Consider the following 25,671-nt stretch of genomic DNA (forward strand, 5'->3'; position numbering starts at 1 on the left):
GGATTACTATGGATATGTAGTGATACAAAAGTCACTAAAGGTACATTTTTTCACTCATGATTATAAATCTTTGGCGGGAAAGAGAAAAGATGGCGGAAGATGGTAAGAAAATCGGCGTTGATCAAAATGAACTCGAACTCGAACACGAAGGGCACAGAATATCTATTGATAAGTTGATAAATACATTGGAAAATGGTAATGACATGCATATGTATTATATAAGTGGACTTTTGTTGTGATATTTCATCTTCAAATTTGTAAATTTTAGAGTTTATGCATATTCATATTTTTTCTAATAATTAGAAGAAGCAATTCGAAGAAAACCACCGGCACTTTACAATGGTACCTCTGTCATTGTTTGTTTGCAAGAAGAAGCATGTCATAATGGTTTGAGTGATGAGCAAATTACACGTCTTCTCAACATTTGCTGCAGTAAGAAATTTGGTAAGAGCACAACCTGCACATGATACCCTTGCTAAATACTAAATAGATGATTTTTATAAATTATAATATTTTTAAAAGCAAATGAATTTAAAAGAGAAAGACTTATGTAGCAAGTTATTATTTCCCACGTGCTAATTTTACATCATCACAAATGAATACTTTAGATCAACATGTTTGGTTGTGCTATGTAAACTTTTGGTCATTTGCTTCATTGACTTCTTTAGAAATCTATTGATTTTACAGTGAGTGAAAAATTTAAACAGCACATTCAAACTTGTAGGGTAGCTACATAGGTGCAGCCATCTATATTATATTATATATATGTATATATGTATATGCCAAAGCAGTAAACGATGCATTTGCTTTCATTGAATTTTTTTATCATATGTTAGTTGATGCTGTGAGAAATCAAATCATCAAATGTTTGATTCCAAGACATGGCATTTCAGCAGATTGTATAATAAATGTTTTTTCAAGAATGAGTGCAAACATTATCAACACCAGTATTCAGGTATGTTGTGTAATGCATGAAAAACATGCATTTTAAACATGTAGCATAGCCAGCTTGACTTTTTGTTGGTTTTAAGGCACCCTCATATGTGATGTGTCTAAAATATGCTCAGTAATCACATCTTTGCTGTGTTTTGGTATTACATATGTCTTGACTTTTGGAAATTGATATAGCTTGTTTGGATTATCAAATTCCAATCGTGGAAGCAGGTTCATGTGTCTAAAACTATTTTTGTTCATTATAAATGTTATGATACAGTTTTACTTACAAAGAGTTATGTATGTATTTTTAGATTAACTTATTTGCTAGTTTTAGCTAGTATTGTTTTAGCAATTATTAAATTTTTTCTTATTATAAAGCTGTTCTTGCATGCAGAGCTTAGTAGAGACCAGTGCTTATTAAGATTTCTACCAGAGTATTTATTACTTTATCACTTAAGGCTCATCTAGTATATTTTTATTGTCCAAAAACCTGTCTACATGATATGTATGCATATAAAGATAAAGTCAAAAGTTGCTACATGCATTGCTTTATAAGGAGTGATGCTTAAACAAGCGTTCTTTGTTACCTACTACTATTCAGCTTTCAAACAACTCATGTTTGGCACAAACATTCTGTATGTAGTAAATGTACATATCAACAATTCTATTTTTTCTTTTCTTGAATACGTATTATAGGTATCGTTATTGAAATGGATAATAATGGTGTACGAATTGATTGATGACAGGGATAAAGTTCATAATTTATACGGCATGATATTTCACTTTTTGGACAACGATACTTTGGTAAAGTTTTGTTGTTGCTCTGAAAGAGAAATTTTGCCATTTAATTGTAAAATTTCGTTTCCTTTACAATTTTACATTTTTTAGTGTCCTTATGTTTGTCACTTGTTGTATCTTATGACGAGAAAGGATGATGGTGTGTGGTGAAATTTATTTTTCGTGTATTTTAATTCAGTACTGAAAAAAGCGTACGTTTTTATAGTGAAGGCTTTTAGACTGAGAAAGTTATTGGATCTTATGGGAAAAGTGGTGAGTGCTGTCTGTGTTTTTGTACCAGTTTCAATGTTTGCTGATGGGTTTAGGGTCTGTTAGCGAATATTTAGTAAAGCCAACGACTTTGGTAGCCCACTGGGCATTACCAAAACCGAAGGGGCTCAGATTCTTGCAGAAGGTCACATGTAGCAAAAGTTTTTTTTCTCGTTTACTCGATTTTAAGTGTTGTAGGCTATGTCTTTTAGCTTTTTCACCTTCTTTCGGTTTTCATAGCGTGCTTATTTATGAAGTACGCAGATTCAAACTTTTGTGATTGTTTAAAAAAGTAAACTTCCGTCTTTTGTAAGCAATTTACAGACCTTTTGAACTGTTGCTAGTACATTACTTTTTTCATAGTTTCTTTTCTGACTTGGTAAAGCAGGTAAATTTGTTGTTTTTGATTGGGTCTTTTGGTTTCTAATGATCTGATGATTCTGAAACTCTAAATGAGAAAATTTCTTTACTTTGGTAGAAATTGTAGAAAGAAGTTACATTTCAGTACTAGCTACATGAAGTTTGCTCTGATCTTTCTGGAATATTGAGCAATTTCTTCCCTCTTATAATATCTATAGAATGTTGGAATGAATATCAATTGATTTTTCTTGCAGGGACAACAGTCGTATTTGATTGGACTTTTATATTTATACAAAATCTACTCGCCCCATTTGGTGTCTGTCAATATTCCCAACATAAAAAAGGTATTCATTACCTCTTACTCTATGGTAGAGATGTATTGTACCCAGAAATCGAACCCTAATAACATTAAATTTAATTTTTTTAATTTATTTGTTTAATAATGCAACATCGAATTAATTTCGGTAAATGAGAATACGTAAGTTAAACTGTTTGAAAAGTCTTGTTTTTCTTTTATTGAGGCATTCTTCAAAAGAAAAGATGCAAAGTGGTTGGATATTTTGTGGAAAGTAAATTCAGCTTATCAAGGAAACAAGACAGGGGAAGCAAGGCTAATGAAGCAAGAAAATAAAATGTTCATTTTGCAGGTATAACCAGGATTTTGCTGTTTTTTTGTTTTCTTGTTGTTTCACGAAATAGCTTAAACAATGTTTTCCATTATTTTATTCTCTCCACTATGTAAATGATATACTTGGACTTTAAGATTACGTTGTAGAAACAAGACTTATTATTAAACATTTAAAGAAACACACCACATATATTTATGACGAAACTCCATCGATATAATGGATGATATCGTCTATAAAGAAACTCAGTAAGATTTATATTATATATATTTAGGAGACAAAAAGACGAAGAAAAGATCACTTTCTTCATTCATCACACAGTTATTATACAAATGTTCACGATGGAGAAATGAACACGAAAGTAACCATGGACAAAATAACGTGTTTCGACGATTTTCTCTCAAACATTGATTATATAGAGGTAAAACTATATTTTAGAAATAGTATAAAAGGAAGTCATCTTTCATATTTTCTAAATAAACAAAATGTATACAGTGATGTTGCTAGGCTTGTGATTTAGCCGAAAATTTTACTGTGCATGTTCACTTACTGTGAAAAAAGTATATTTCCAAAGAAAGAAATAATACCTCCTTTATTCTGAAAGTTACTTAGTTGTTATAACCAACCTTGGAGTTGTTTACGCTAATAAATTATGTGTTTCTTTGTGTTTTGAAGCAAATGCAAGATGTAAATTATTTTTTCGAATTACTTTCTCTTATAGTATCCTAATCAAATGGGTTGTATTTTTGAATCTCAATATTTACAACTTTATTTGACAATAACTCAAGATGAAGCAGCCATTGTACGACTGAATTTTTGGCTTCAACAAGTTCTTTACGAAGGTATCAGTATATACCTGATCGATTTAGTTATTTACGTATCTTGTATTATAAATTATACAGTTAAGAATATGTAAAATTTCTTTTTATGTCACAAAACGAAAACTTGAATGTATGTACATTGGTGGATCCAGCGTTAGCAAAATAAATAATAGCAGCTATTTAAATTTTCAAAAAGTAAAATTTTGTACCAATTAAACTGCTTTAAGGTATTTTGGTATGTACATACAATAAAGATCAAACTGTTCTAGAATGGTCAAATGCATATGGTGAATTTAAACTTTATCATTCTGCATGTTTGGTTCACATGCTCTGTTTGTAATCATTTGGCCTCATAATGCTAATGGTTTGGCATTATAGAAAAACTCCACTCTGACTTTGGATTTCGGTTTGCAGTAACGAGTGTAAAAGCGAAACAATTGTAAATTGTTTTATTTCTTAATTAAACTATAATTTGTGATAAAGTTTGTACCAAACTATAATATTATCGTTTCTTTAATACGTTTAACATGCATGTATAGCATTCGTAAAAATCGCGAGAAGTACTACCTAAATAAAGTTGTTTGAACATTCTTAATGCTTAGAGCTAGTAAGTGCACCATCTGCTGTTATAAGAGAAAGAGTTCGGAAGCTTCTTCAAGCAATACTTAATTTTCTCATGGTCTACCAGGTTTGTGAATTCTCAATGTAAAAATTGTTTTTACTCTTGTCTTCCAGAGATGTGCACATCAATATTAGTAGTTGGGCAAGCTACGAAAATTGAAATCATATTCACAGTGCTGTAAGTCAGTTACAAACAGTTTCTTTTTTCTTTTTTATAGAAACCACTGTCATCTTTGGAGCTTTGTCTTTCACAATATTTGGTTGCGTGGAATGGCGCAGATTATCAAACGTTGATATTTTTACTTATCTCTCAAATGCCGATGACACCATATGAAAGTGAAGCTTTATTTGATATCTTAAGTTTAATTTATTTGGCTAAGTCTTCTTTGATTTTAACATAAATCAGTTCAATTTCTTACACAAATTTACTTTCTAGAGTTGAATGATTTGGTACTCGAACCTCTACGAAATTTATTCTTTTGCTCAGCTGTCGAGTTCAAGGTACAAAAAGGTTAAGTTGCATGCACACGACTGAGGCTAAAACATGAAAACATTTATAACATTTATGTTCATAAACATTTTATGTCCCAACTTTTATACTGGCGTGCTGTGAATGAGACTGAAATAGTAGAATGGAAGTTTAGAGGAACGATTGAAAATTGTGGTTTCCCATTCGGTCAAGAAAAGTTATAACATCCATATTTTCTAGTGTCAAGTTCTGAGTTGCTTCACGGAAATGCTAATTACATATGCACGTTCAGCAATGATCATTTCATTGGAAGAGAAAAATAAATCAATGCGAGCTTCTTATGAACAAATGAGGTATATAGACTTTTTAAAATTGATTTTTACCTCGCTTTTATAATGTGATAGCTATACCAATTACATTGCTCATTTTCTCGTATATTATGTTCCGTTAAAGTCTCGACAAGGAAGAAATTTGTACTGTAATGATGAATTTAGTAAAATTTGTTGATAAAATTTCAACTATGGCCATGCAGGTACCAATCAAATTATCTTATATATATTTAATTGCACCATCAGTCAATTTGATTTATTTTCTTCCTTGTAGATGGAAAGTGACAACATACTACTTCAACACTGCATATTGTATTTCTTTGAGCAGGTACGTAGATGTAAGGATTTTATCTCACGTAGTTCAAAGGTAGATTGGATAATTGAGTTAGTGAAAACTATCGGCGCTAGTAGATCTAGTTAATCATTGCTCTGACTATGAACTGCAACAATTGGTCTGACTATGAACTGCAACAAAAGCTCCCTCAGTTCGTCGAGTAAACTGTGGAAGTTTTCCGTCATTCTTTATTGGCATGTTGTCTGTCTTCAGCTTGTTTCAACAAATGTATTTTCAAATTTGTTACCTCAATGACCTCTACCGGCCTTTCGTGTCCTCACCATTTTCAAAAACAAAAGAGCCAATACACAACCATAGACATTACACCGTGGAACAGAAAGAAAATTGCTTACATGTACATTTTAGACAACAAGACAACTAGTGGTTATTTAGACTATAGTTTGTGATAGGTTATACAAAAAATGTTATTACTCGCCATGAAGTCATTGGATGTTTACCTCGTGATGTTTTTTGAAACTCTGCACTATCCTTGGATCCCTAGTTATTACATTTGTTGTATTTATTATAAACTTTGTTAATTTTTTGTAGGTTTCCACGCTTCATCATCGTTTTCCTGGAGTAAATTTTGTTTACACACCTTCTCCCACCATCGTATATCGATTTATTTTTTCTACAAATCCTATGACTATATCGAGACTTTGTAATGTTATGGTAAAGTACGTATGTGCAATAATTTATTTGATTACCATCTTAATAATATACATGAAAAAAATTCTCAATTCTGATTGGTTAAGAGCAGTGTAATTTATCGTAAATACCAGTGCAAAAAAAAAGAAATACAGTGAAATTTCTTTTTGAAAAATACGTTCCTGATTTGTTAGTCTAACAAAGGAATGATGTAAGAGCCAATCAAATTAAAACATTTCAAAAGCTGGAAAGTAAATTGTTGTAAACAAAGCATGGTTTTTCGTGCAATTTGGAAAACAAGCACTCGTGAGTTTTTCAAAGACTTCAAATTGCACGAGTCCTTCGGACTTTTCGGATTTTTTCCAAATTGCACGAGAAACCATGCTATTACCTATACATATTGTACCATGAACCCATAAAGGTACAAGGTGTGATCACATAAGAAAAACGCAAATTGACTGCTCACCATCGACATATCATTTAATGTCCAGCGTCATTTCAACTCGATAAAATATAGAAATATAGCAAAAAAAGACTAATATACAAGGAAACGACTATTACTCTATTGCCATCACTATCGACTGAGCAATGACATATTGCAGAAACGCAACTTTTTTCAAATCTGCGACAGGTCGTGCAAGTGTTTATATTTAGCTCCATTGAGATAAGACTATGGGTAAAAAAATTGAAAACTCGCCTAGTACCTTTTACGAAACAAGAAGTGCTGTTGAGATAAAAGATTTTAGACTCAGGATTTTGAAGATGCATGACGCTAATGGTCTTTCTTCATGTTGCAGTATAAAAGATACATTTGAGTACCAGAAGCGTGCAACCACGAAACACGAGTGTATTGGGTTTGATAAAGTTGACCAGTTCAATCGATATATTCTTGATATATGTGACACAATTTGGAGAAATAAAGCTTTTGAAGATCGCTCTAATTCATTATGTTACAGCATACCAAGGTATTAATAGAAAGATTACTATTCTTTTTGAGGTAACGTTTCTTTGTTTTATAATTCATTTTTCGCGTTTCATAAGTATCGTTTCTTTATAGACCTATAACACAGTCCCTTGAAATCCCACATGTTAACGAGCGCTTCTCGATTTTAAATCATGTAGCGTTTGTTTTTCTTGCAAAGAAATATTTGGAAGAGGTTTGTTTAAATTTGCAGAAATGTTTAGATGGATCACTATGTCTTTACCTAACTTTGCATAACAATAGGAAGATAATTAAGTCAAGGTCTGCCTGAGAGTACTAGCGGCGTGTCAGTACTAGCGTAGTGTCTGTACTAGCGGGATTCAGCATATGGTGTCTGTACTAGCGGGGATTCAGCATATGGTGTCTGTACTAGCAGGGATTCAGCATATGGTGTCTGTACTAGTGGGGATTCAGCATGTGGTGTCTGTACTAGCAGGGATTCAGCATATGGTGTCTGTACTAGCGGGGATTCAGCATATGGTGTCTGTACTAATGGGGATTCAGCATATGGTTTCAGTACTAGCGGGGTGTCACTTGGAGCGTAGTGTCCGCTAGGCAAGAGTTGCATTGATATAAAAATGTTTTGTTACATACAAAAGATTACCATTGCAGAGTGGTCTATACATTTCAAAACCCTGTATTCTCGAGTTAATGGTATCATCCACTGATATTTGCAAGAATAATTTTTCATCTATTCTTATTTTTATCACATCCACCATTTAGACGCAAAAAAAGGACATAAGAGTGAATCCAAGTTTAATTCGAGTAAGTCTACTTCCCTTAAGAAAGGCTCAATTTTATAACTTATGATCCATTACAAAAGATCTACCCATTTATACCTCAATATTTCTTGCTAGGGGAAAGTAAGAACTGTTTACCTTGAATTTTTGAAAAGTCAAAACCATAATGGAATTATCAGGTTTTTAAACACTTTTATCAAACAAAGGACATCATCATCTGTCAACTGACTATTGTGAAACTAAACAAGGAAACTTTACTTCTTTATTTAACACCTATAAGTGCATTAACTTACCAAAAAACACAGAGCAACAGTATTGTAACATAGTATTATATCTCCAACAAAGGTTTGCTTGCAAGCACTGAACTTGACCCAAAGTATGTAAATAATATTAATGTAATAATGGTCAAACATTTTATATTTTTGGAACACCTGTTTTTATCTTTGGATTGGGTGCATTTGGGTTGGTTTGAAGGTAAAATCTTTGAAGTAAATCAATTGCTTCTTTGGCATAAATTCCAGATATTGCCTGAAATGGCTGACCTTGTATTTGGTCACAATTGCAGGATTTATTTTCCCAAACATCTGAATCTATGTTCAGTATTGAACCACAACCACCAAATCTTTCATTTGCACAACCATATACAACTTTATTAATATGCAAACTTCTAAGTGCAGAAGCACACATGATACAAGGCTCAACAGTAACATAAAGGGAACTTTCTTTTATCACATTCATAAATTCCAAACCATTCATCTCACAATAATTTTGGACTTGATCTATTGCTATCATCTCTCCATGCCTTGTAGCATTCTTGGTTTCATTAACTTCATTACATCCTTTACCAACAACCATTGAGTTATAGACAATTATACATCCTACTGGCACCTCTCCATTAGCTAAAGCATTTTCGGCCTGTAATTAAGAATATTAAAGAAGTGACCATTGAGTTTTAGGGGACAAAATAACATTTGGACTATTATTGGCTATTTTCCCATTCAAAATTAGAATTAACAAACAATTTCATGACATGTCTACACCAGGTAAACAACAGTAGTTGCATTTCCTTTGCAATACCCACATGAAATAAAAGGTGAAGAGGTTTTGCCACTTTTGCCCTCTATATTAACAACTTCTATTATTTATAAGTTGACAAAGTTCAAATGATCCAGAATGTCAAAAACAATCATTCTACACAAAAAAATCGTTTAAGTCACTGAAAATTTATAAAAACCTTATATAATTATAGTGATGTTAATTTTATGATAGTAACAAAAATAACCTAATTTACCATTATCAAGCAATCCTTCATCCATTTCTTGTCAACTTCTGACATTAGCTCCATTTAGCGGTGACGGTCCGACGGTTATCATTCATGATTCATATATTGTTTATTATATTCAACATACACCCTCCCCAGTTCGTATCGCGATTTGGATAGCCAAACAATCGAACATATCTTATTATCTATGATCTATTCAACCAAAGATGAATTTTTGCCCAATAAAGATTTATAGATTTTAAAATTGTTTGGTGAATCGTTGCTAAAAGTTAATTTTATTTGACCGTGGGGGGACGGGGATTAGTATCATTGGGTGCTTTCTTTTGGCAAAACATCCCCACGTATAATGTGAGTATTCTAAATTCTATATTTTTGTGATCATATGCTATTACCATATATAAAGTTGATACGTATAGTATTAGTATAAAAATAAAAAGACACTATATTAAAAGATTAACGTAACAAAGTCTTGGTTATGCAGATTATAAATCAGTGTTATAAATGCAATATCATCATCATAACACTTAATAATGAAAGAACTGCCTTAATTAGCTGCTTGGCAATAAAGATTTATGAATTTGGGTGTCAAGTAATAAAGCCCAAATTGGATTCATATACGTTTAAAGTGTTGTGAAATAGCATTTTACTGTCTTGTGTTTCTGCTTTAGTTTCATAAATAACAGAATTGAAGACAACTCTCTAGAAAGTATGGCAGGAGAGGTAACCACCTACCACTGTTATAAATTGCATGTAGGCAGTAGCAGAGTCAGACCATAAGTTTTAGGTCCACATTTACATGTGTACGAACATAATAACATTAAATTAACTCCATTTGGAATTTTCAATCTCACTGTATTTAGACAAACATTCCTTGGTTAGAATGTAACCTGGAAATTTCTTCAAGATGACCTCCAATTCAATAGCTCCTAATAAAAATCAAATTTTGTCAATCTGTAACTTAGCCAGCTTATTGATAATTAGGGGTGTGGTTGGCCTGGCAATATTCATATTCCCAAATTTTGAACTGGTTACATCATGTCATCAGTAACAATTTAATCAAAGGATTAGAATATTTTGACTTTTTCTTATTTACTACAAGTACTTTGATCAACAAGTGAAACAATTTGTGGCTGTAATTTCATGTTGTAAATCAATTTATATTCATGCATGTAACTTGTGTTCCTCTTCTACTGTTCTTACATTAATTTTTTAACTTTGCATCATTTTCATCTTGATGTAGTCAATGTGAATTTCATTGATATTATAGGGAGGACGATTATGGGGTGGTCGTTTTACTGGAAAAACTGACCCTGTCATGGAATCATTCAATGCATCAATAACATTCGATAAGCGTTTGTTTTCTGTTGATATTGAGGTGATCATTATTTGTTATTGTTCATGTTAATTTTTTGAAAGAGTTTCATGATAGTACAATAGTAATCATACCCATAACTACATTGTGAAAACTTTGATATTTTTTTATTTACAGACAATAGTTGCTGCTCTAGAGTTTATTATTATATTTATTGCTATATATTCAGCTAGACAACTAAGGATTACGAGGTGTAGGTGAAATTAAAGTGGTTATTGTGATTGATCACCAAGGGATTATAAACCGGACTTAGATAGTTTAAAAAGTGCTTTTTGAAAAATGTACTCTCCAAGAATATAGATTAATTTCACATCGTATTTCCCATGAAACCATAAGCTAGGCAAATCATTTTTATAATATGCTAACTTCATATTATATAGGGAAGCATAGCTTATGTCAAGGCTTTGGAAAAAGTTAAGATTGTCAGCAATGATGAGATGACTTCAATTATCAAAGGACTTGAAATGGTATATTATCAATGAAAATTAAATGATAAATTTGTTAATTTATAATTGCTGTTTTATTTGTTTAATCAGATCAAGGAAGAGTGGTTGAGTGGTGTGTTTAAGCTGCAACCTGGTGATGAAGATATTCATACTGCCAATGAAAGAAGACTAAATGTAAGCTTTTCAAGCAAGTAGGGAACAGGAAACCAAAACATGAACAAACTTATAAATGAATTATCAATAGTTGATCTGCTAGTTTGTTTCATCTACATTAGCTGTTTTTCTCTTTTTTCTTTATTTTTCAAATTAAGTCTTAATTTTGTTTATAATTACTTTGTCTACACATCATATAAAATTGCTTGCTTTTTCTTTAAATCAGCATAGATTAGAGCATTTTGTGAATATTACATTCAATAAAAATAGTATTTTAATGTTTTGCCAGGAACTTATTGGAAATGTAGCTGGTAAACTACATACTGGAAGAAGTAGAAATGATCAAGTAATTTTCATTCATTCATTATCTTTTAATCTCAGTTTTTTCAAATTACTTCAAAACAAAATATACATGCACGGGCGACTATTGGATAATTTATTTGATGCTAGAAAACATAATTTTTTGTAATTTTAATTTTAGGCTGCCACTGATACAAGGTAATGGGTACTTATTGTGCACCTAGTTAACCATCCATATTCTAACAAATGCTTTCATGGGAAATAAAAAGATAGATCCTTAAATTATTCGTTTGCAATGAACAAATACGTAATGGTCAGATAAATGTTAAACTCCGTGCATTACATATACATATACTTTAAAGATAGGAAAGTACTTACATCAAAATCTTAGATCTAAATGATGTATCCTTAACTTAATAAATGAATTTCCATTGATCAAGACAACAACATATAGATCAAAGGACATTTTAATAGGAGGTATTGTTGGTCAAAACTCCATATAATTCTGCTCAAGTGCTGGCACAAGAGGTGGGAGGTTTCAAGTTTTTTTTTAAAAAAAAGGGCAACGTCTTTCTAAAGCAAGAACCCCTGCTTTGAAACATAGTTATTTAAGTTAAAAACCTAACTTAAATAACGGAGGCAAGGTCATACTTGTTATTGTTGTTGCCAAAATTCCCAGTTCAGTGGCAGAGTACATCAAAAGAAATTACTGCAGCACATTTAGGCATACATTTACGTTTCTAAACACCTTAGAGGCAAATTCATTGGCAAAATTATATTCTTCAGAAATTAAAAACCAATATATTTTTTCTGAATATAATTCGAATTTAAAATTGAGGAACTCTTATTTATTTTGAATTTCCTTGGATCCGGCACTGCCCCAGTTTCCTTTTTGTTCAAAATGTGGAAATATCGGAATTAAAATTGTATATTTTTGACTGACTTATTTATTTCTAGATTGTGGTTGAGGGGGAAAATTATGAGTCTTAAAGGCCATTTGAAAGTTTTAATCAAAGTTTTCGTGGAAAGAGCAAATCAGTATGTACAGAGACAATCATTCAATATCATTTATTATACATTTTTCAAACACGTCGTTGTTTCGTTACTTTCAATAATCGTGAAAGTTTAAACGTAACCTTACGTACATGATGATTTCATTAAATTAAAGTACTTTATAACCAAACTTCTTCTGACTGTTGTCTTCAATCATCTACATTTTTAGCACTTTCTTTTGTAGGGAAAAAGACATTCTCATGCCAGGTTACACACACATGCAGGCAAGTCAGCAGCACTTTGAACATCTATAATCTGGTGATCTGGGCATACACGCATTTCTTCATGTTGACAAAAAATGTGTAGATTTGAGTGTAATTGTTAATGCACTTAAATAATATATGAAATTATATGAAGTTGACGACAATGCATGGATAAAAAAAACTTGTTGAATGTCAAACAGCCACATCTGTCATTTTCCTTGTCATTTGGTAATTTTAATCCAAAATAGGGATAAACTATAGGTTTCCTAGCCTGTGCTGCCGATTCTATCTCACGTTTATATCTTATAGAGAGCTCAACCAATCCGTTGGAGCCATTGGTTGCTAAGGTAAACCTCACTACAATCATACTCCTATAAAAAAAACATTTTTTCAGTATGTACACATGCGTACAAACCAAAGAATTTTGAATTTTAGAAACCTATCAACGTCATAATAGATACTTAGTTATTATTTGAATCAGTGACTCAGCTTGTTATTTTAATCATGTGTATTTTAGTTAAATTCTTATTATAGCTACGCTTGGTCTTTAAAACGCGACTTTGAGAGACTAGAAGATATCAGTAAAAGACTGAATATTTTACCTTTGGGAAGGTTAGCTACATGTTTTAATACTCCAAATGATTAAAATGACCGTCATATCAGGGAAACTGGAATTCGGAAATTAGTCTTCACTCAATCAACCCATTTAAAGTCAGTTGCGAATTTTGGTAAGTGAATTGTGCAATTGCATTTTCTCAAACATTGATTAGCAAAATGGTATATTTTTTCTTATGACGAATCCCAGTCCTTCTGATACAATGATAATCAGAAAAGGGCCATAACTTTGATATTTGAAGCTTTTATATAAGAACTATTTAATCAAATGAAAATGTTTCCTTACTACCAATTGACTTTTTATGCTACATTCAATGCAGTAATCCTGTCTGTGACAATCTTCATTTTTTTTTACGCTGAGAATCTTTGCATGCAAGTTGTTATAGTCCTTGATTTTTATTGATTTTATTGGTCATTGATCTTATTGGTTATTGATCTTATTGATTATTGATTTCATTGGTCATTGATCGTATTGGTTATTGATCTTATTGGTTATTTATTTTATTGGTTATTGATTTTATTGGTTATTGATTTTATTGGTTATTGATCTTATTGGTTATTGATTTTATTGGTTATTGATCTTATTGTTTATTGATTTTTTGGTTATTGATCTTTTTGTTATAAATCTTGTTATTAATCTTATTTGACTTAATCTTTATCAAGTAAAAGATCGTGTAATGTTTCTTTATTCAGTTCAACAAGATCGAGACTAACTGTTTGCTCGACACCATTATTCTTACATAATGCGTGCCACACAAAAATATGACGTACAGAAAATATCCAAATTTAAAAATCGATAATTTTCATATGGATTGTTCATTTTTTCTGCTTTTAGCGGTGCTTTAGCAGGAAATCCTTTTAATATTGATCGCAAATTTCTTGCAGAAGGTTTGTAAAGTCTCTATTTTAATTCCAACTTTTTGTACTCTATGTCATATTGAGCTCCTTTTTGTAATATAGCTACACCTTGACCTATTATACACCTTGATCTATTGTACCCCTTGATCTACTGTACGTCTTGATCTACTGTATTCCTTGATCTATTTTACACCTTGAACTATTGTACACCTTGATCTACTGTACCCCTTGATCTAACGTACACCTTGATCTATTGTACTCCTTGATCAATTGAACACCTTGGTCAATTGAACATCTTGACCTATTGTACACCTTGACCTACTTTACACCTTGGCCTATTGTATACTTGTTCATTATTCTTTTCTATTTACAGTCCATTCTTCGCTTTCATTTACCTTAGAACTTGGGTTTGACAATGTTACCAATAATAGTCTTGATGCTACATCAGACCGAGATTACGTTGCAGAGTTCATGTTTTGGGCTTCATTACTCATGACTCATCTAAGGTATATCAAAGAACTAACGAAGAACTCGACAAAACTTTGTGCTCGTGGTGGTTGTGATAATAATAAACTTTTCTTACAGTCGCTGGGCTGAAGATCTAATTATTTACAGTACATCTGAGTTTGGATATGTTTTGCTCTCAGATGCATACAGGTTAGAGTCAATACAGTGCAGCAGGGAGAATTGTTTGAAGACTGTACAATGAGGATAAAAGTTGCTATAGTAAATAGTAAATACATGTTGTAGTCTTGAGCAGAGATACTTAAATCTTAGGAACGCAAAAATATATACGAGCAATCACGTCTATAGGCCTGTCCTGCAATCGACGTGTTCGATAATTTTATTAAAGAAAAATTTTTGAAAAATGTTTTACTGTTTGTTTTTTTTTTGAAAAAGACCTTTCGGTAAAAATTGTGTAAAGATTATCCCATTGATAAAAACGTGTATTATACTATTATATCATCTACGAACTGCTAACGACTAAAGTAACTTATGTTGTGTAATGGTATAAAGTTACGTAGCAACTTATAGAAACTTATAAATTATTTTCAGTTGTCATCATTTGTCAAGTTCTTGTATCTGATAACCGTTTTTCTGAAAATCTGATAATCGTTTTTCTATGATCAGCACGGGTAGCAGTTTAATGCCTCAGAAAAAAAATCCCGATAGCCTGGAACTGATCCGCGGAAAATCTGGACGTATAATTGGTGATGTAAGTAAATAATTCAAACAATGCAACATTAACAGTATATAATGTAGTTTTCTCTAGTGAAGCATTATGTTGTGTGATCAGAATAGTTTTTTTTACATGTTGCCGTAGTAAACTAAAATTCTTTGATTTACGAATTTTAATTATGATTGATCCATTCTCCGGTCCTTTACCTTCACCACATTTTAAACCTTGTTGCTATGAACATGGTATGCATATAACATATACTGACTTATGTTATCCTGTTTTATTTCCTTCTTATCCCCATTAGAAGAGGTTAAGAATTTATATGCTTTTTGCTCAATTCTATCATTCCTTGGCTGTTATACTTTTTATCGTTAAAAAATTTTTTTTCTCTTCACTTTAGTTCACTGGGTTTTTGGTAACATTAAAGGTACATGAAAATTTGTTTTCTTTATTTCATTACTTTTTATTTATTTCTTTTTGGAAAATACCATTTCATTGGTGCGATCCAGGCTCCACACGGCCAAGTCTAGCCAGCACGAATAGAAACGCTCTTTCGGTTACATCAATGAAAACATTGCTTGTTCGTTTTATACGACAACCATTTGACTTTTTTGGCCCCAATAGGATTAAACAAGATCAAGTCTATATTCATATTTGCTGATTACGTGTGTGTTAAAAAAACACTCTTTAAGAATTATCTGCATATTGTATAATGTTCTACTGCTGCCCCCTGCTATTTGTGCTGAATGAGAGTCTTTTATCTGCTATACACTTAGTCATGAAGTGTATATATAGTAAGAATGTTAACAAGAAGAAAACGGCTAAGAACAAGCAGCACGAACTCAGTTTTGTTTATAATACATCGCTCTTTAGTTTAAAATGTATCGAAGAATAGAATTTAAAACAACTGCAATATTGCTCTTCGCCATAGGACAGATACTAAATTGGCCACACAACTATTTCAGTTTAAAGACATGTTGAGATATACAAGCGATGAAATTTCGAGCTTTCAACGTAAACATTTCTACTAACTCTGAGTCACAAACTTCACTTTAAAATGATCTCGTAACAAACAAACTTGATGATGGGGAAACGTTTTGTCTCGATTCACCAATTTAATGGAGCAACTGGTTGACACGTTTTTTTATTATGAAAACATTAAGCTTTAAAGAAATCGAGGTTGAAGTTGTTACAATTTTTATCAGTTCAAAGCTAAATTTTCAGGTTTTACTTTTAAGCAAATTGGCAAGCTCTTAGGTTTAATTTTTAGTGTTGTTGAAGTTGATTTTATATTAATTTGTTCTACTATTATAGCAACTGAAATTTTATTTTTTCTTATAAGAATTTTATGTAACACTGCACTTACTTTTCAAGTTTTACAGATCTTTCATTTACTTTGCAGGGCTTACCCAGTACGTACAACAAGGATTTGCAGGTATAGGAATGCCCCTTCTAGGCGTACATATAACAGCTTAAGAGTCTCATTTGATTACAGGAGTGAACTTTGTATTTTGTTGACTGTTACCGAGTTTTAAAATTTGTTTTTATACAACAAAGCAATGTTATCCACCATCGTTAAACGTAGCTGGCATGAAATTCATAACTGTTTTCAGTGTATGAACATTTTCACCGAATAACGCGAGATTTCAAAGAACTCTATGACCATCAAAGTTTCTTCATGATTTAGGTCTGTTTCAAACGTCGTATTTTGCATGTGTCGAATAAAATAGTTTGAGTTAAGTGCATGCGAAATTTGATGTATGAAACAATTAAATTCGACTGCTTTAATTGAGGGTAATTTACTTCGCATATTTTGATGATTAACTATGGTTCTGCTAATTCCTAATTTTAGGAAGATAAAGAAGCTTTATTTGATGTTTGTGACACTTTAGATGGAGTCTTGCAAGTTGCTGCAGGAACACTTTCAACTCTTAAGGTTTTTTTATAATTTTATATGTTGTGTAAATAAAGTGTGTTTTTCCTACTTATGTGCATTTATTTATGCTGTTCCAAATTAAAATTTCTTTCAGATTGATAAACAAAAAATGAGCTCTGGTCTTGTGCCAAGCATGCTCTCTACAGATCTTGCTTATTATCTTGTTCGAAAAGGCGTAAGTTTGGTCATTAACAACTTAAATATGTTCGCATTTTAAATGTTCTGAGTAAGATATAAAATGCGATCTTTAATTTGATCAAAACCACTTTCTATAAAAATGGCGATATTATAAACTTTCACCGTAATATGTATGTGTAGGTTCCTTTTCGGGATGCTCACAGTTTATCTGGCTGTGCAGTAAAAATGGCGGAAGACAAGAAGTGTTCATTGAGTAAATTGACATTCGAGGATCTTGTAAGCATAAGGTAGAAAATTCAATGCTTCATTATTCAATTTGTTTTAGTTTAACGAAATTGAAGTATCAATGTGACCTATGACGTATTGTCATATGAATTGTTGAGTTCATGCAACACTTACTCTTGAAATATTATCCTTTGATACTGTAAGTCATGCTATATCAAATTGTATTTCATAAATATATTTTGTGGATAAATTCAACGTGACATTCACTAATCTTTGCATCTGATTTTATTTTTCATTTACGCCAAAAACGTATTCTTACTTAGTCATGCCTTTGAAGCGGATGTGATGAGTGTATGGAATTATCATGAAAGCGTTGAGCAATATCAGTCAACTGGTGGAACAAGCCTTGACTCTGTATCAAATCAAATTGACTTGCTTTTTGACTGGTTGAATTCGAAAGAATGATTATTCACGTGGATAATAGTTTAATAATAATTCTAAATTTGGAAAAAAGTATTTGCTCGACGCTTGAAATAAAACTGATCACTTAATTTTGTTTTAAAATAGTATTTTTCATGTGCAATTGAATTATTGCTTCCTTTTCTGTGGAACATCTTACATCATCGAACGGAAAATGTTTTTGTAATAACATTCAGTGACAGAAATTAAGTTCTGGAGGTGTGGTGGTCGCACTCCATGCTAAACTTGAAGGACTAACAGCAGTGGTAGTACTTTTCAGAGAGCTTCTTTTGTTAATATTTTGGCAATCAGTAAGAGTTTGTTCTTGAGATTGCTCTGAGGAGGAATTGCTTGCCGCCATCCTTAAGAACCTCTTCCCTTAACGAATGTAAAAAAGGCATCTTTATTTAATATAAAATAATATAATTTTATGTCGTTCATGTAAAGTTCGACGTTTGAACTAGGCCTTAATCTAGTGACAAAATCCGTCGTTTTGGGTCCAAAAAAATCATTCTAAGAGAAAAAATATTTGTTGTCGATGTGACATAACAATGTTTTTCTTGGTCAATATCCGTATTAGAAAAATTTATTGCATTTCCTTTACATCAGCGTGACGTAGCTTGGAGTCAGCAAATGTGAAAGGGGAGTAAATCAGCACTAAAAAACCGTTAAAATATGTTGAAATGTAACTATTTATATAATATGTAGAAAAACAGTACAATTATTTTATAGAGAATAAAAACGTTCACCTTAACCTAACAGTTAAATTCTTAACTTTCAATATACTCTTTGTCTTTTGAATTTGGCGAGGTTAACTTTTGGCCAGCTTCCATGAGTGTGCTAAACAATGTTTCCCTCCTATAAAAAGACTGGGACTGAAGAGGGGAGCATTGAGCCAAACAGCATTGTCATTGTCTGTTGTGTTGTCACTTTGATCAGTTCAGTTGTAGATTTGTCTGACGATAACATTGGAGAGGTTTAATTACTTTTTTCTTTTTCTAAACCAAATTCATACCATCTCACGAGTATGTCATTAGACGGAGAAAGACGCTGTCACACGCTAAAGTTCGAGATTGGCCCTATTCGTCTCAACTTTAATCCAGTTGTAAGCGCGGTTGCTGCCATCTTTATATGGGCGTTCATAGCAGTATGCATGGTATTCCCTGTGAAATCGCATGAACACATGACGACTTTAAAAAATTGGATTACAGGCAACTTTACATGGCTCTACATTGGTGGTATAAACCTTTGGTTTGTGTTCATTGTTGTCGTTTTCATATCCAAGTATGGCAATTTAAAAATTGGCCGCGATGATGATGAACCAGAATTCAGCGATGCATCATATTTTACTATGTTGTTTGCAGCTGGAATTGGTGTTGGTTTCTTCTATTTTGGCGTAGCAGAACCGGTGTTTCATTACGAACCCAGGAGTAAATACAAATACGGCAATCGTTATCAAGAAAGGTTAGTTGTAAAACAAATGTTGTGAAACATCCTAATATCAAGTTATTTAACACAAAGGAAGTAAGGTTTGTTAACATATATTTGTACAAATACGATAGCAGTAAAGCATCGCTTACATTTTTCTGTATGTGTATATTCTCTACATCTCTTATATTTTTGTTTTATGTGTCTTTATATTGTAGATTTGTGTTTGTAGTCTTTCACATTTGAAATAATGGCTCTTACCGTACACGTGCTTATATAAAATATTTATTAAAATCAGTTTTGCCACCTACGCTAAGAGACATTTGTACTGTTACTCATATTTAGTTTTAAACTAGAAAGCACTATGGTGTGTCTTGCTTTTAAATAAAATTTGTTGTATCCGTGTCTGTTGATGTTCAATGTCATGAACATAACCCATGCCTTTAGCTTGTTTTACATCATTTTTTCATTTTAAATTTCTTATTTTACCGATTGCATGAAAATAAAAACATTTTCTCAAATAATAATTGAGTATTGGCTGTATTGCGAAAAGCATGCTTAGCCAGACGTGTTTGCAAATACACAAGCTACGCGGGAAAGAAAGAAATTCTAGAACAAAGACAAAAGCGATGAATTGATTTCATAAACGACCATGTGTTGCGACATTGTTGTGATTTGAAGGAGAATTAAAAACTGGAGTGCATATAATTTCATCGAAGCAAATGTTCGGCGTACCCAAATAATGCTTTACGACCATTTACGCTACCATTTACGACAAAGCATCATGTAAATTACTATTCATGAATATGGCTTTATTGTGTTGTGTGTTAAATTCACTCAATTCTTCTAATTCTAGAACACACGATTTTTTCGTGAAATATATTTTCGTTTTTTTTATCAGCATAAACTACCTTTTTTAAAGAGTTTTACTCTTTCCTTATTTGAGAAAAAATTCGTGTTTGAGTAGTTATCTACGTGTCAATGTCATTTGTAAATATGCAAAAATTTGCGTGCGTGGCTTATGAACCCGTGGTTCTGGGCCCCGTGCTTATTTTTACATAATTGTGTCAGGTTGGATCAATATATAATCCTCGTGTTTGGGCAATTGAAAATTTGAAAGAGGTTTTTATTTTTTTGATAAGTAAACCAAAATTCCAACATTTACGTTGTCAATGCAGTTTAAGACAAAGATGCCTGCTCATGCGTACATTGATGTTCATGCGTACACTTATGCGCAGGCGTGTGCTGGTGCTAAGGCGTACATTGATGCCCAAGCATACACTGAACACAATCAACATTGCCAAGGGATTTGGGGAGGGTTGGTTTTGGAACCACGCATACTGAATGAACCAATTCAATTTCTTGACTTCAACCAGTTGACTTCAACATATGGTATTTCCTATATTTATCCTACATCCTCTTCCACCTTCTAATGATCCCCACTTAAAAGGTTGCAAAAAAGAATAAACCCACAGCCTCTATTTTTCCTCGTCTCTCAGTACAGTAAATGATCACAGGAAAGTCAATCTTATGTTAGTTTTGGTCTTACGAGTGTCTTATGAACTTATGCACATACTGAGTTTAGTATTTTTTTAAATAGAAATTAACATTGAAGCATGTTTTGCTCAAATTAGTATGTTCTAACAATTTAGCCCCATCCTTCCCCACGTTTAACAGACAATTTCTGACAGACTGTCTTTGGTGTTGTTTTATCATGTCTATTGTGTGTGCATTTATATGCCAAGGCAATTTTGTTTTTGATTATTGGTGGCTTAACTTGATACATACTTTTTAATGTGGCTTTGTGAAACAACAGTATATTCTGTTGTTATTGGTCAAGTCTGGGTTTTAGTAGTGCATAATCTTTTACTCAGCATAAACCTACTTTTTACTTCAATTTTCATCGCACTGTTTACAAATTAAGGCAACCTCATCACTTAAATTAATCATTGCCTGTGTGTTTACATTTTAATGTCTTCTGTGCATAATTAATAAATAGAAATTTGTGCTTACTATTTTCAATTTTACTTTACAGGTATTCGGATAACCAAAGAGCTCAAGATGCGATAAATCTTACTCTTTATCACTGGGGCATTCATGGTTGGGTTGTTTATACCCTTGTTGGTTTAGCAATGGGAATCATGTCTCACAGAAAAGGATTGCCTATGACAATACGCTCATGCTTTTATCCTCTTCTTGGTGATCGTATCTTTGGCTGGATTGGAGATATTATCGAGATCACTGCTATTGTATCAACAATGTTTGGTGTATGTGCAAGCTTAGGTGCTGGAGCTTTGACTATGAACTCAGGTTTAAATCTACTCATTGGTGCAATTAAAGTTTCTAAAGGTAGTCAAATTATCATCATATGGGTAATCACAGCCTTTGCCACCATCTCAGTTGTTTCTGGTCTTAAACTTGGCATTCGTAGGCTCAGTGAAATTTGTTTTGCACTTGGCATCTTTATCATGTTGATAATTTTGTTTTGTGGAAAAACTTTCTTTTTACTTAATTTGTTTGTTCAAAGCATTGGTTATTACATTCAAAATGTTATTCAGCTTGGCTTCCACACTGATGCATTTGCCCAAGTTAATAATGCACCTGATGAGAAAGAAAACCATAAATGGATGGAAGGTTGGACCATTGCATACTGGGGCTGGTGGATTTCGTGGTCACCATTTGTTGGAATGTTTATAGCAAAGATTTCAAAAGGTAGAACAATAAGAAATTATATTATCTCTACACTGGCAGCTCCCATTATTTTCACTTTCTTGTGGTTTGTTGTTGTTGGTGGATCAGGTATAGATATGGAGCGTGAAGCTGCTGGTAGAGGTATTGAGTGCAGTGCTCGCTTTGGTGGCAGAAACTCAAATCAATCAGATAATGGATTGTATCGACTCTCTTGTCGGGATCAAGAACAAATGTATTTCGATATGATTCAACAGTATGGCGATGTAGGAAAGTTTCTTCGAGTTCTGTCGTTAATTAGTATTTTATTGTATTTCGTGACGAGCTCTGATAGTGGTTCACTAGTTATTGATTGTCTATCTGCCAATGGTAGTCCAGATCCTCCTGTAGCTCAGCGTGTTTTCTGGGCTCTAACAGAAGGTGCAACAGCAACAGCATTGGTTACAGCTGGCGGGGAAAAAGCCGTTGAGGCAGTGCTTGCTGCTGCAGTAGCCTCAGGTCTTCCGTTTACACCTGTTTTGTTTCTTCTCTGTGTTTCTTTGTGGCGCATCCTAAAATCTGAGTTTGGTGATATTAAAGGTGATGAAAACGAATTTCATGCAAGCATGTTGGATGTGGTAGATAACCCTTCTTTGAATAACGTCAAGCACGTTATTGTTGCAATTTTCGCTCCTTGGTGGCCAGCTGGTAAAGCTGCATCCAAAGTTTCTCAGAAACCCTCATGGATATACATGAGTGTATTGGCTCTTTTGTTTTATTCTGGCTTTCTTTTGATAATCTTGAATCTTGTAAGTGATGGACTCATGTACATCGGTTTTGCAGTTCTTTGTGGTTTTCTTGGTTATTGTGTCGCGCTCAGGAGCTCAATTCGCCAAGCCAGTAGAATCCCTGGAAACTTATTGGAAGATACGTTTGCCATGATTCCGTACTTCCTCTGCATTGATCAAATGTATAAACATGCATGTATTGAAGAGACTCAAAAGAAGAATGACCCACAACCTTTGATGGAATATAGCAAGGGCGATGGTATTGAAGATATGAAAGCGGACTTGAACAGACTGTCTGAGACGTGCGCAGTTCAAGTTAACTCGTACGTTTGATTGAAGTTTATTATATTACTCATTGTCGTAACTATTAGATTAGATGTTTGAAAATTAAATGAAAAAAAAGTTGACAAAGATGTGTAGAACTTAGTGACGTTGTCATGAGTGAATATTTGCGTTCTTTCAAAAACAGGTCTATAAAAAATGCTTTAGGTATCGTGTTTAAAGGCGTTTTATCCCATTTTTCACAGTAATTTTGTTAAAGATGCATCTTCTCTAAACAGCATTGTTTTCCCCTCATTATACGTCACATACTGGTGCAAGATGCAGCCGGATATTGCAATGGTCTACCATTTCCAAAGAAGAGTGTTTACCATCACCATTGTTGATGTGCTGAAACCAATATTGATGTCTCTAAGTTAGAACGCTTTATTGGAATGATGTGCAATAGGTGCTGCTTAAGTTTAAACTCAATTTTCTCATCAGTCTAAAAGATGTTCGGCCTTGCATCGTGTAAGAGGGAGTTTACCCTAAAAAATGTCTTAATTTTCCAGGTTCTATTGGACCGTTCAAAGTATACATTGCCGGAAAGCTTTAAAATTGACGGATCTAAAAAGACATAGACTGAATAGAAAATGCTTTATTAATGTGACTTTGACCCGATTACCTCATTACACTTTCATATCCTATATTAAACACATCGTTTTAACTGTTTTAGCTAATCGGGTAACTGTCATTCTGTCGATGTTAAATGTAAGTCATGGCATTTGATAAAGAAAGTGTTTAAAAATAATTGTTGCAGTAGCTTCTTCTGACATTGTTACGTGTGACTTTTTTACATACTCGGCATTCACGATCACCCCTAGAAAACTCTGCATTAGGAAATTTTCGATTGCATAAAATGCAAGTAGTCTTAGCCAATGGAAAGCTTGTTGTTCCCTTTTCAGGAATTATATCTAATGGAAGAAATGCGTTTCTTTCATATCCATCGTAAGTACGATGTTTCTTGCCACGGTAATAACATACTTGTCTGACGCAACCTTCAAACGACTTTTCTCAGGAATGCTAAGCATCTGTCTCAATGCTTCATAGATCTTAAACATTCTAACTGTATCAACAACGCAATATTGTATCTGCATTTTTGGTAATGGTCGATCTTTCCAAGCTGTGGGTTTTGATTGAAAAAACTGTCCCCCATCGTCCTTCATTTTAACCATTTTGGCATCTCTAACATACCAATTCCAGGCAACGACGATATCCGTAGATTTTCTCTACTGGTGTTGATCGGCTAGACCGTCCAGAATTGGAAGAATAACCTCCAAATGTTGAATATTCACGGCGGTACATGATTTCCAGCAATTGCAGATCCAATACTCCAGCCAGTTTGACATTAAATTGATACCAGAGTGCATCAGAATCTTGACGACAATCAAACATCAGCTTCTCTTGTTCTTTATCTTCCAGGATTTCTTTCAGCCCATAGCAGAATATAAATTTTCCAATGGTCAAAACATCAAACAAGTACACCTTTTCTCTCGTGGCTATGATCAAAACTGTAAGTTGGCCTTTTCTGCTTAGTGAGATTCCTTCGCAGTCAACTGCTATTATATTTTCATTTCTTTTCTTGTATTCTCGAAGCTCTGAAATCGCTTTATTCAGAGCGGCCTCGCCATCAACCAACAGATAACTGCCAAATTCACAAATTTTTTTTCCATGTTGTGTCGATGTTCTATAGCAACAACAAAACGAAATGTGTCACGGTAAGCTGTATTCTGAGAATAATTAAGTACACGAAAATAAATTCCACAATTCTGATTGGTTATGGTTCATTCGGCATCACAATTATTCTGGACTATAAAGAGTCTGCAGTTTATCTAACATAGCGATGCTTAAACGAGCGTTCTTTGTTACCTACTACTATTCAGCTTTCAAACAACTCATGTTTGGCACAAACATTCTGTATGTAGTAAATGTACATATCAACAATTCTATTTTTTCTTTTCTTGAATACGTATTATAGGTATCGTTATTGAAATGGATAATAATGGTGTACGAATTGATTGATGACAGGGATAAAGTGTGTTTTTGTACCAGTTTCAATGTTTGCTGACTGTGTTTTTGTACCAGTTTCAATGTTTGCTGATGGGTATAAGGTCTGTTAGCTAAAGCCAACGACTTTGGTAGCCCACTGGGCATTACCAAAGCCGAAGGAGCTCTGATTCTTGCAGAAGGTCACATGTAGCAAAAGTTTTTTTCTTATTTACTCGATTTTAAGTGTTGTAGGCTATGTCTTTTAGCTTTTTTGCCTTCTTTCGGTTTTCATAACGTGCTTATATATGAAGTACGCAGATTCAAACTTTTGTGATTGTTTAAAAAAGT

The 25,671-nt window shown here is 33.0% G+C and overlaps 5 protein-coding genes across 7 annotated transcripts; 3 read left to right on the forward strand and 2 right to left on the reverse strand.

Annotated features, from left to right (window-relative positions):
• On the forward strand, positions 1 to 8,341 carry LOC124445366 (centromere protein I-like). 2 transcript variants are annotated; one of them, XM_046996083.1, is made up of 21 exons: positions 9 to 195; positions 304 to 444; positions 837 to 955; positions 1,633 to 1,740; positions 1,825 to 1,873; positions 1,940 to 1,986; positions 2,598 to 2,687; positions 2,865 to 2,990; positions 3,244 to 3,390; positions 3,691 to 3,811; positions 4,393 to 4,478; positions 4,630 to 4,747; positions 4,848 to 4,912; positions 5,121 to 5,233; positions 5,334 to 5,412; positions 5,484 to 5,537; positions 6,093 to 6,220; positions 6,989 to 7,156; positions 7,249 to 7,348; positions 7,897 to 7,938; positions 8,031 to 8,341. In XM_046996083.1, the coding sequence occupies exons 1-21, from the start codon at positions 57 to 59 to the stop codon at positions 8,139 to 8,141; spliced, it is 2,151 nt and encodes a 716-aa protein (XP_046852039.1). In that variant the 5' UTR covers positions 9 to 56; the 3' UTR covers positions 8,142 to 8,341. The 2 variants fall into 2 exon arrangements, with proteins under 2 accessions (XP_046852040.1, XP_046852039.1); XM_046996084.1 differs by lacking the exons at positions 7,249 to 7,348; positions 7,897 to 7,938; positions 8,031 to 8,341 and having other exon boundaries at positions 1 to 195; positions 6,093 to 6,215; positions 6,989 to 7,092.
• On the reverse strand, positions 8,145 to 9,278 carry LOC124445379 (tRNA-specific adenosine deaminase 2-like). The gene is made up of 2 exons (XM_046996104.1): positions 9,205 to 9,278; positions 8,145 to 8,828 (listed from the first exon to the last, which is right to left on the reverse strand). Exons 1-2 carry the CDS (start codon positions 9,256 to 9,258, stop codon positions 8,328 to 8,330), a joined length of 555 nt encoding a protein of 184 aa, XP_046852060.1. The 5' UTR covers positions 9,259 to 9,278; the 3' UTR covers positions 8,145 to 8,327.
• Positions 9,279 to 9,321: 43 nt separating this feature from the next.
• LOC124445374 (argininosuccinate lyase-like) lies at positions 9,322 to 18,225 on the forward strand. Of its 2 annotated transcripts, none has more exons than XM_046996095.1 (21): positions 9,322 to 9,543; positions 9,864 to 9,915; positions 10,463 to 10,570; positions 10,948 to 11,034; positions 11,104 to 11,187; positions 11,456 to 11,512; positions 11,648 to 11,664; positions 12,424 to 12,504; positions 12,704 to 12,743; positions 13,032 to 13,069; positions 13,257 to 13,334; positions 14,173 to 14,225; positions 14,596 to 14,701; positions 14,781 to 14,852; positions 15,327 to 15,411; positions 15,776 to 15,802; positions 16,778 to 16,810; positions 17,228 to 17,311; positions 17,406 to 17,486; positions 17,630 to 17,736; positions 17,998 to 18,225. In XM_046996095.1, the coding sequence occupies exons 2-21, from the start codon at positions 9,904 to 9,906 to the stop codon at positions 18,137 to 18,139; spliced, it is 1,392 nt and encodes a 463-aa protein (XP_046852051.1). In that variant the 5' UTR covers positions 9,322 to 9,543; positions 9,864 to 9,903; the 3' UTR covers positions 18,140 to 18,225. The 2 variants fall into 2 exon arrangements, with proteins under 2 accessions (XP_046852051.1, XP_046852052.1); XM_046996096.1 differs by having other exon boundaries at positions 9,323 to 9,543; positions 16,778 to 16,787; positions 17,268 to 17,311.
• An 815-nt stretch (positions 18,226 to 19,040) lies between these two features.
• On the forward strand, positions 19,041 to 23,423 carry LOC124445363 (glycine betaine transporter 1-like). The gene is made up of 2 exons (XM_046996081.1): positions 19,041 to 19,597; positions 21,597 to 23,423. Exons 1-2 carry the CDS (start codon positions 19,161 to 19,163, stop codon positions 23,347 to 23,349), a joined length of 2,190 nt encoding a protein of 729 aa, XP_046852037.1. The 5' UTR covers positions 19,041 to 19,160; the 3' UTR covers positions 23,350 to 23,423.
• A 494-nt stretch (positions 23,424 to 23,917) lies between these two features.
• Positions 23,918 to 25,041, reverse strand: LOC124446983 (piRNA biogenesis protein EXD1-like; the record flags this gene model as incomplete). Its single annotated transcript, XM_046997883.1, is given in 3 exon segments — positions 23,918 to 24,314; positions 24,317 to 24,527; positions 24,529 to 25,041. Coding segments are annotated over 3 exon segments (963 nt in total), but the record flags the coding sequence as incomplete, so codon positions are not given.
• Between the last annotated feature and the right edge of the window lie 630 nt (positions 25,042 to 25,671).

The sequence above is a fragment of the Xenia sp. Carnegie-2017 genome, unplaced genomic scaffold, assembly GCF_021976095.1.
Source record: "Xenia sp. Carnegie-2017 unplaced genomic scaffold, XeniaSp_v1 HiC_scaffold_22, whole genome shotgun sequence".
Taxonomy (NCBI): Eukaryota; Metazoa; Cnidaria; class Anthozoa; order Malacalcyonacea; family Xeniidae; genus Xenia; species Xenia sp. Carnegie-2017.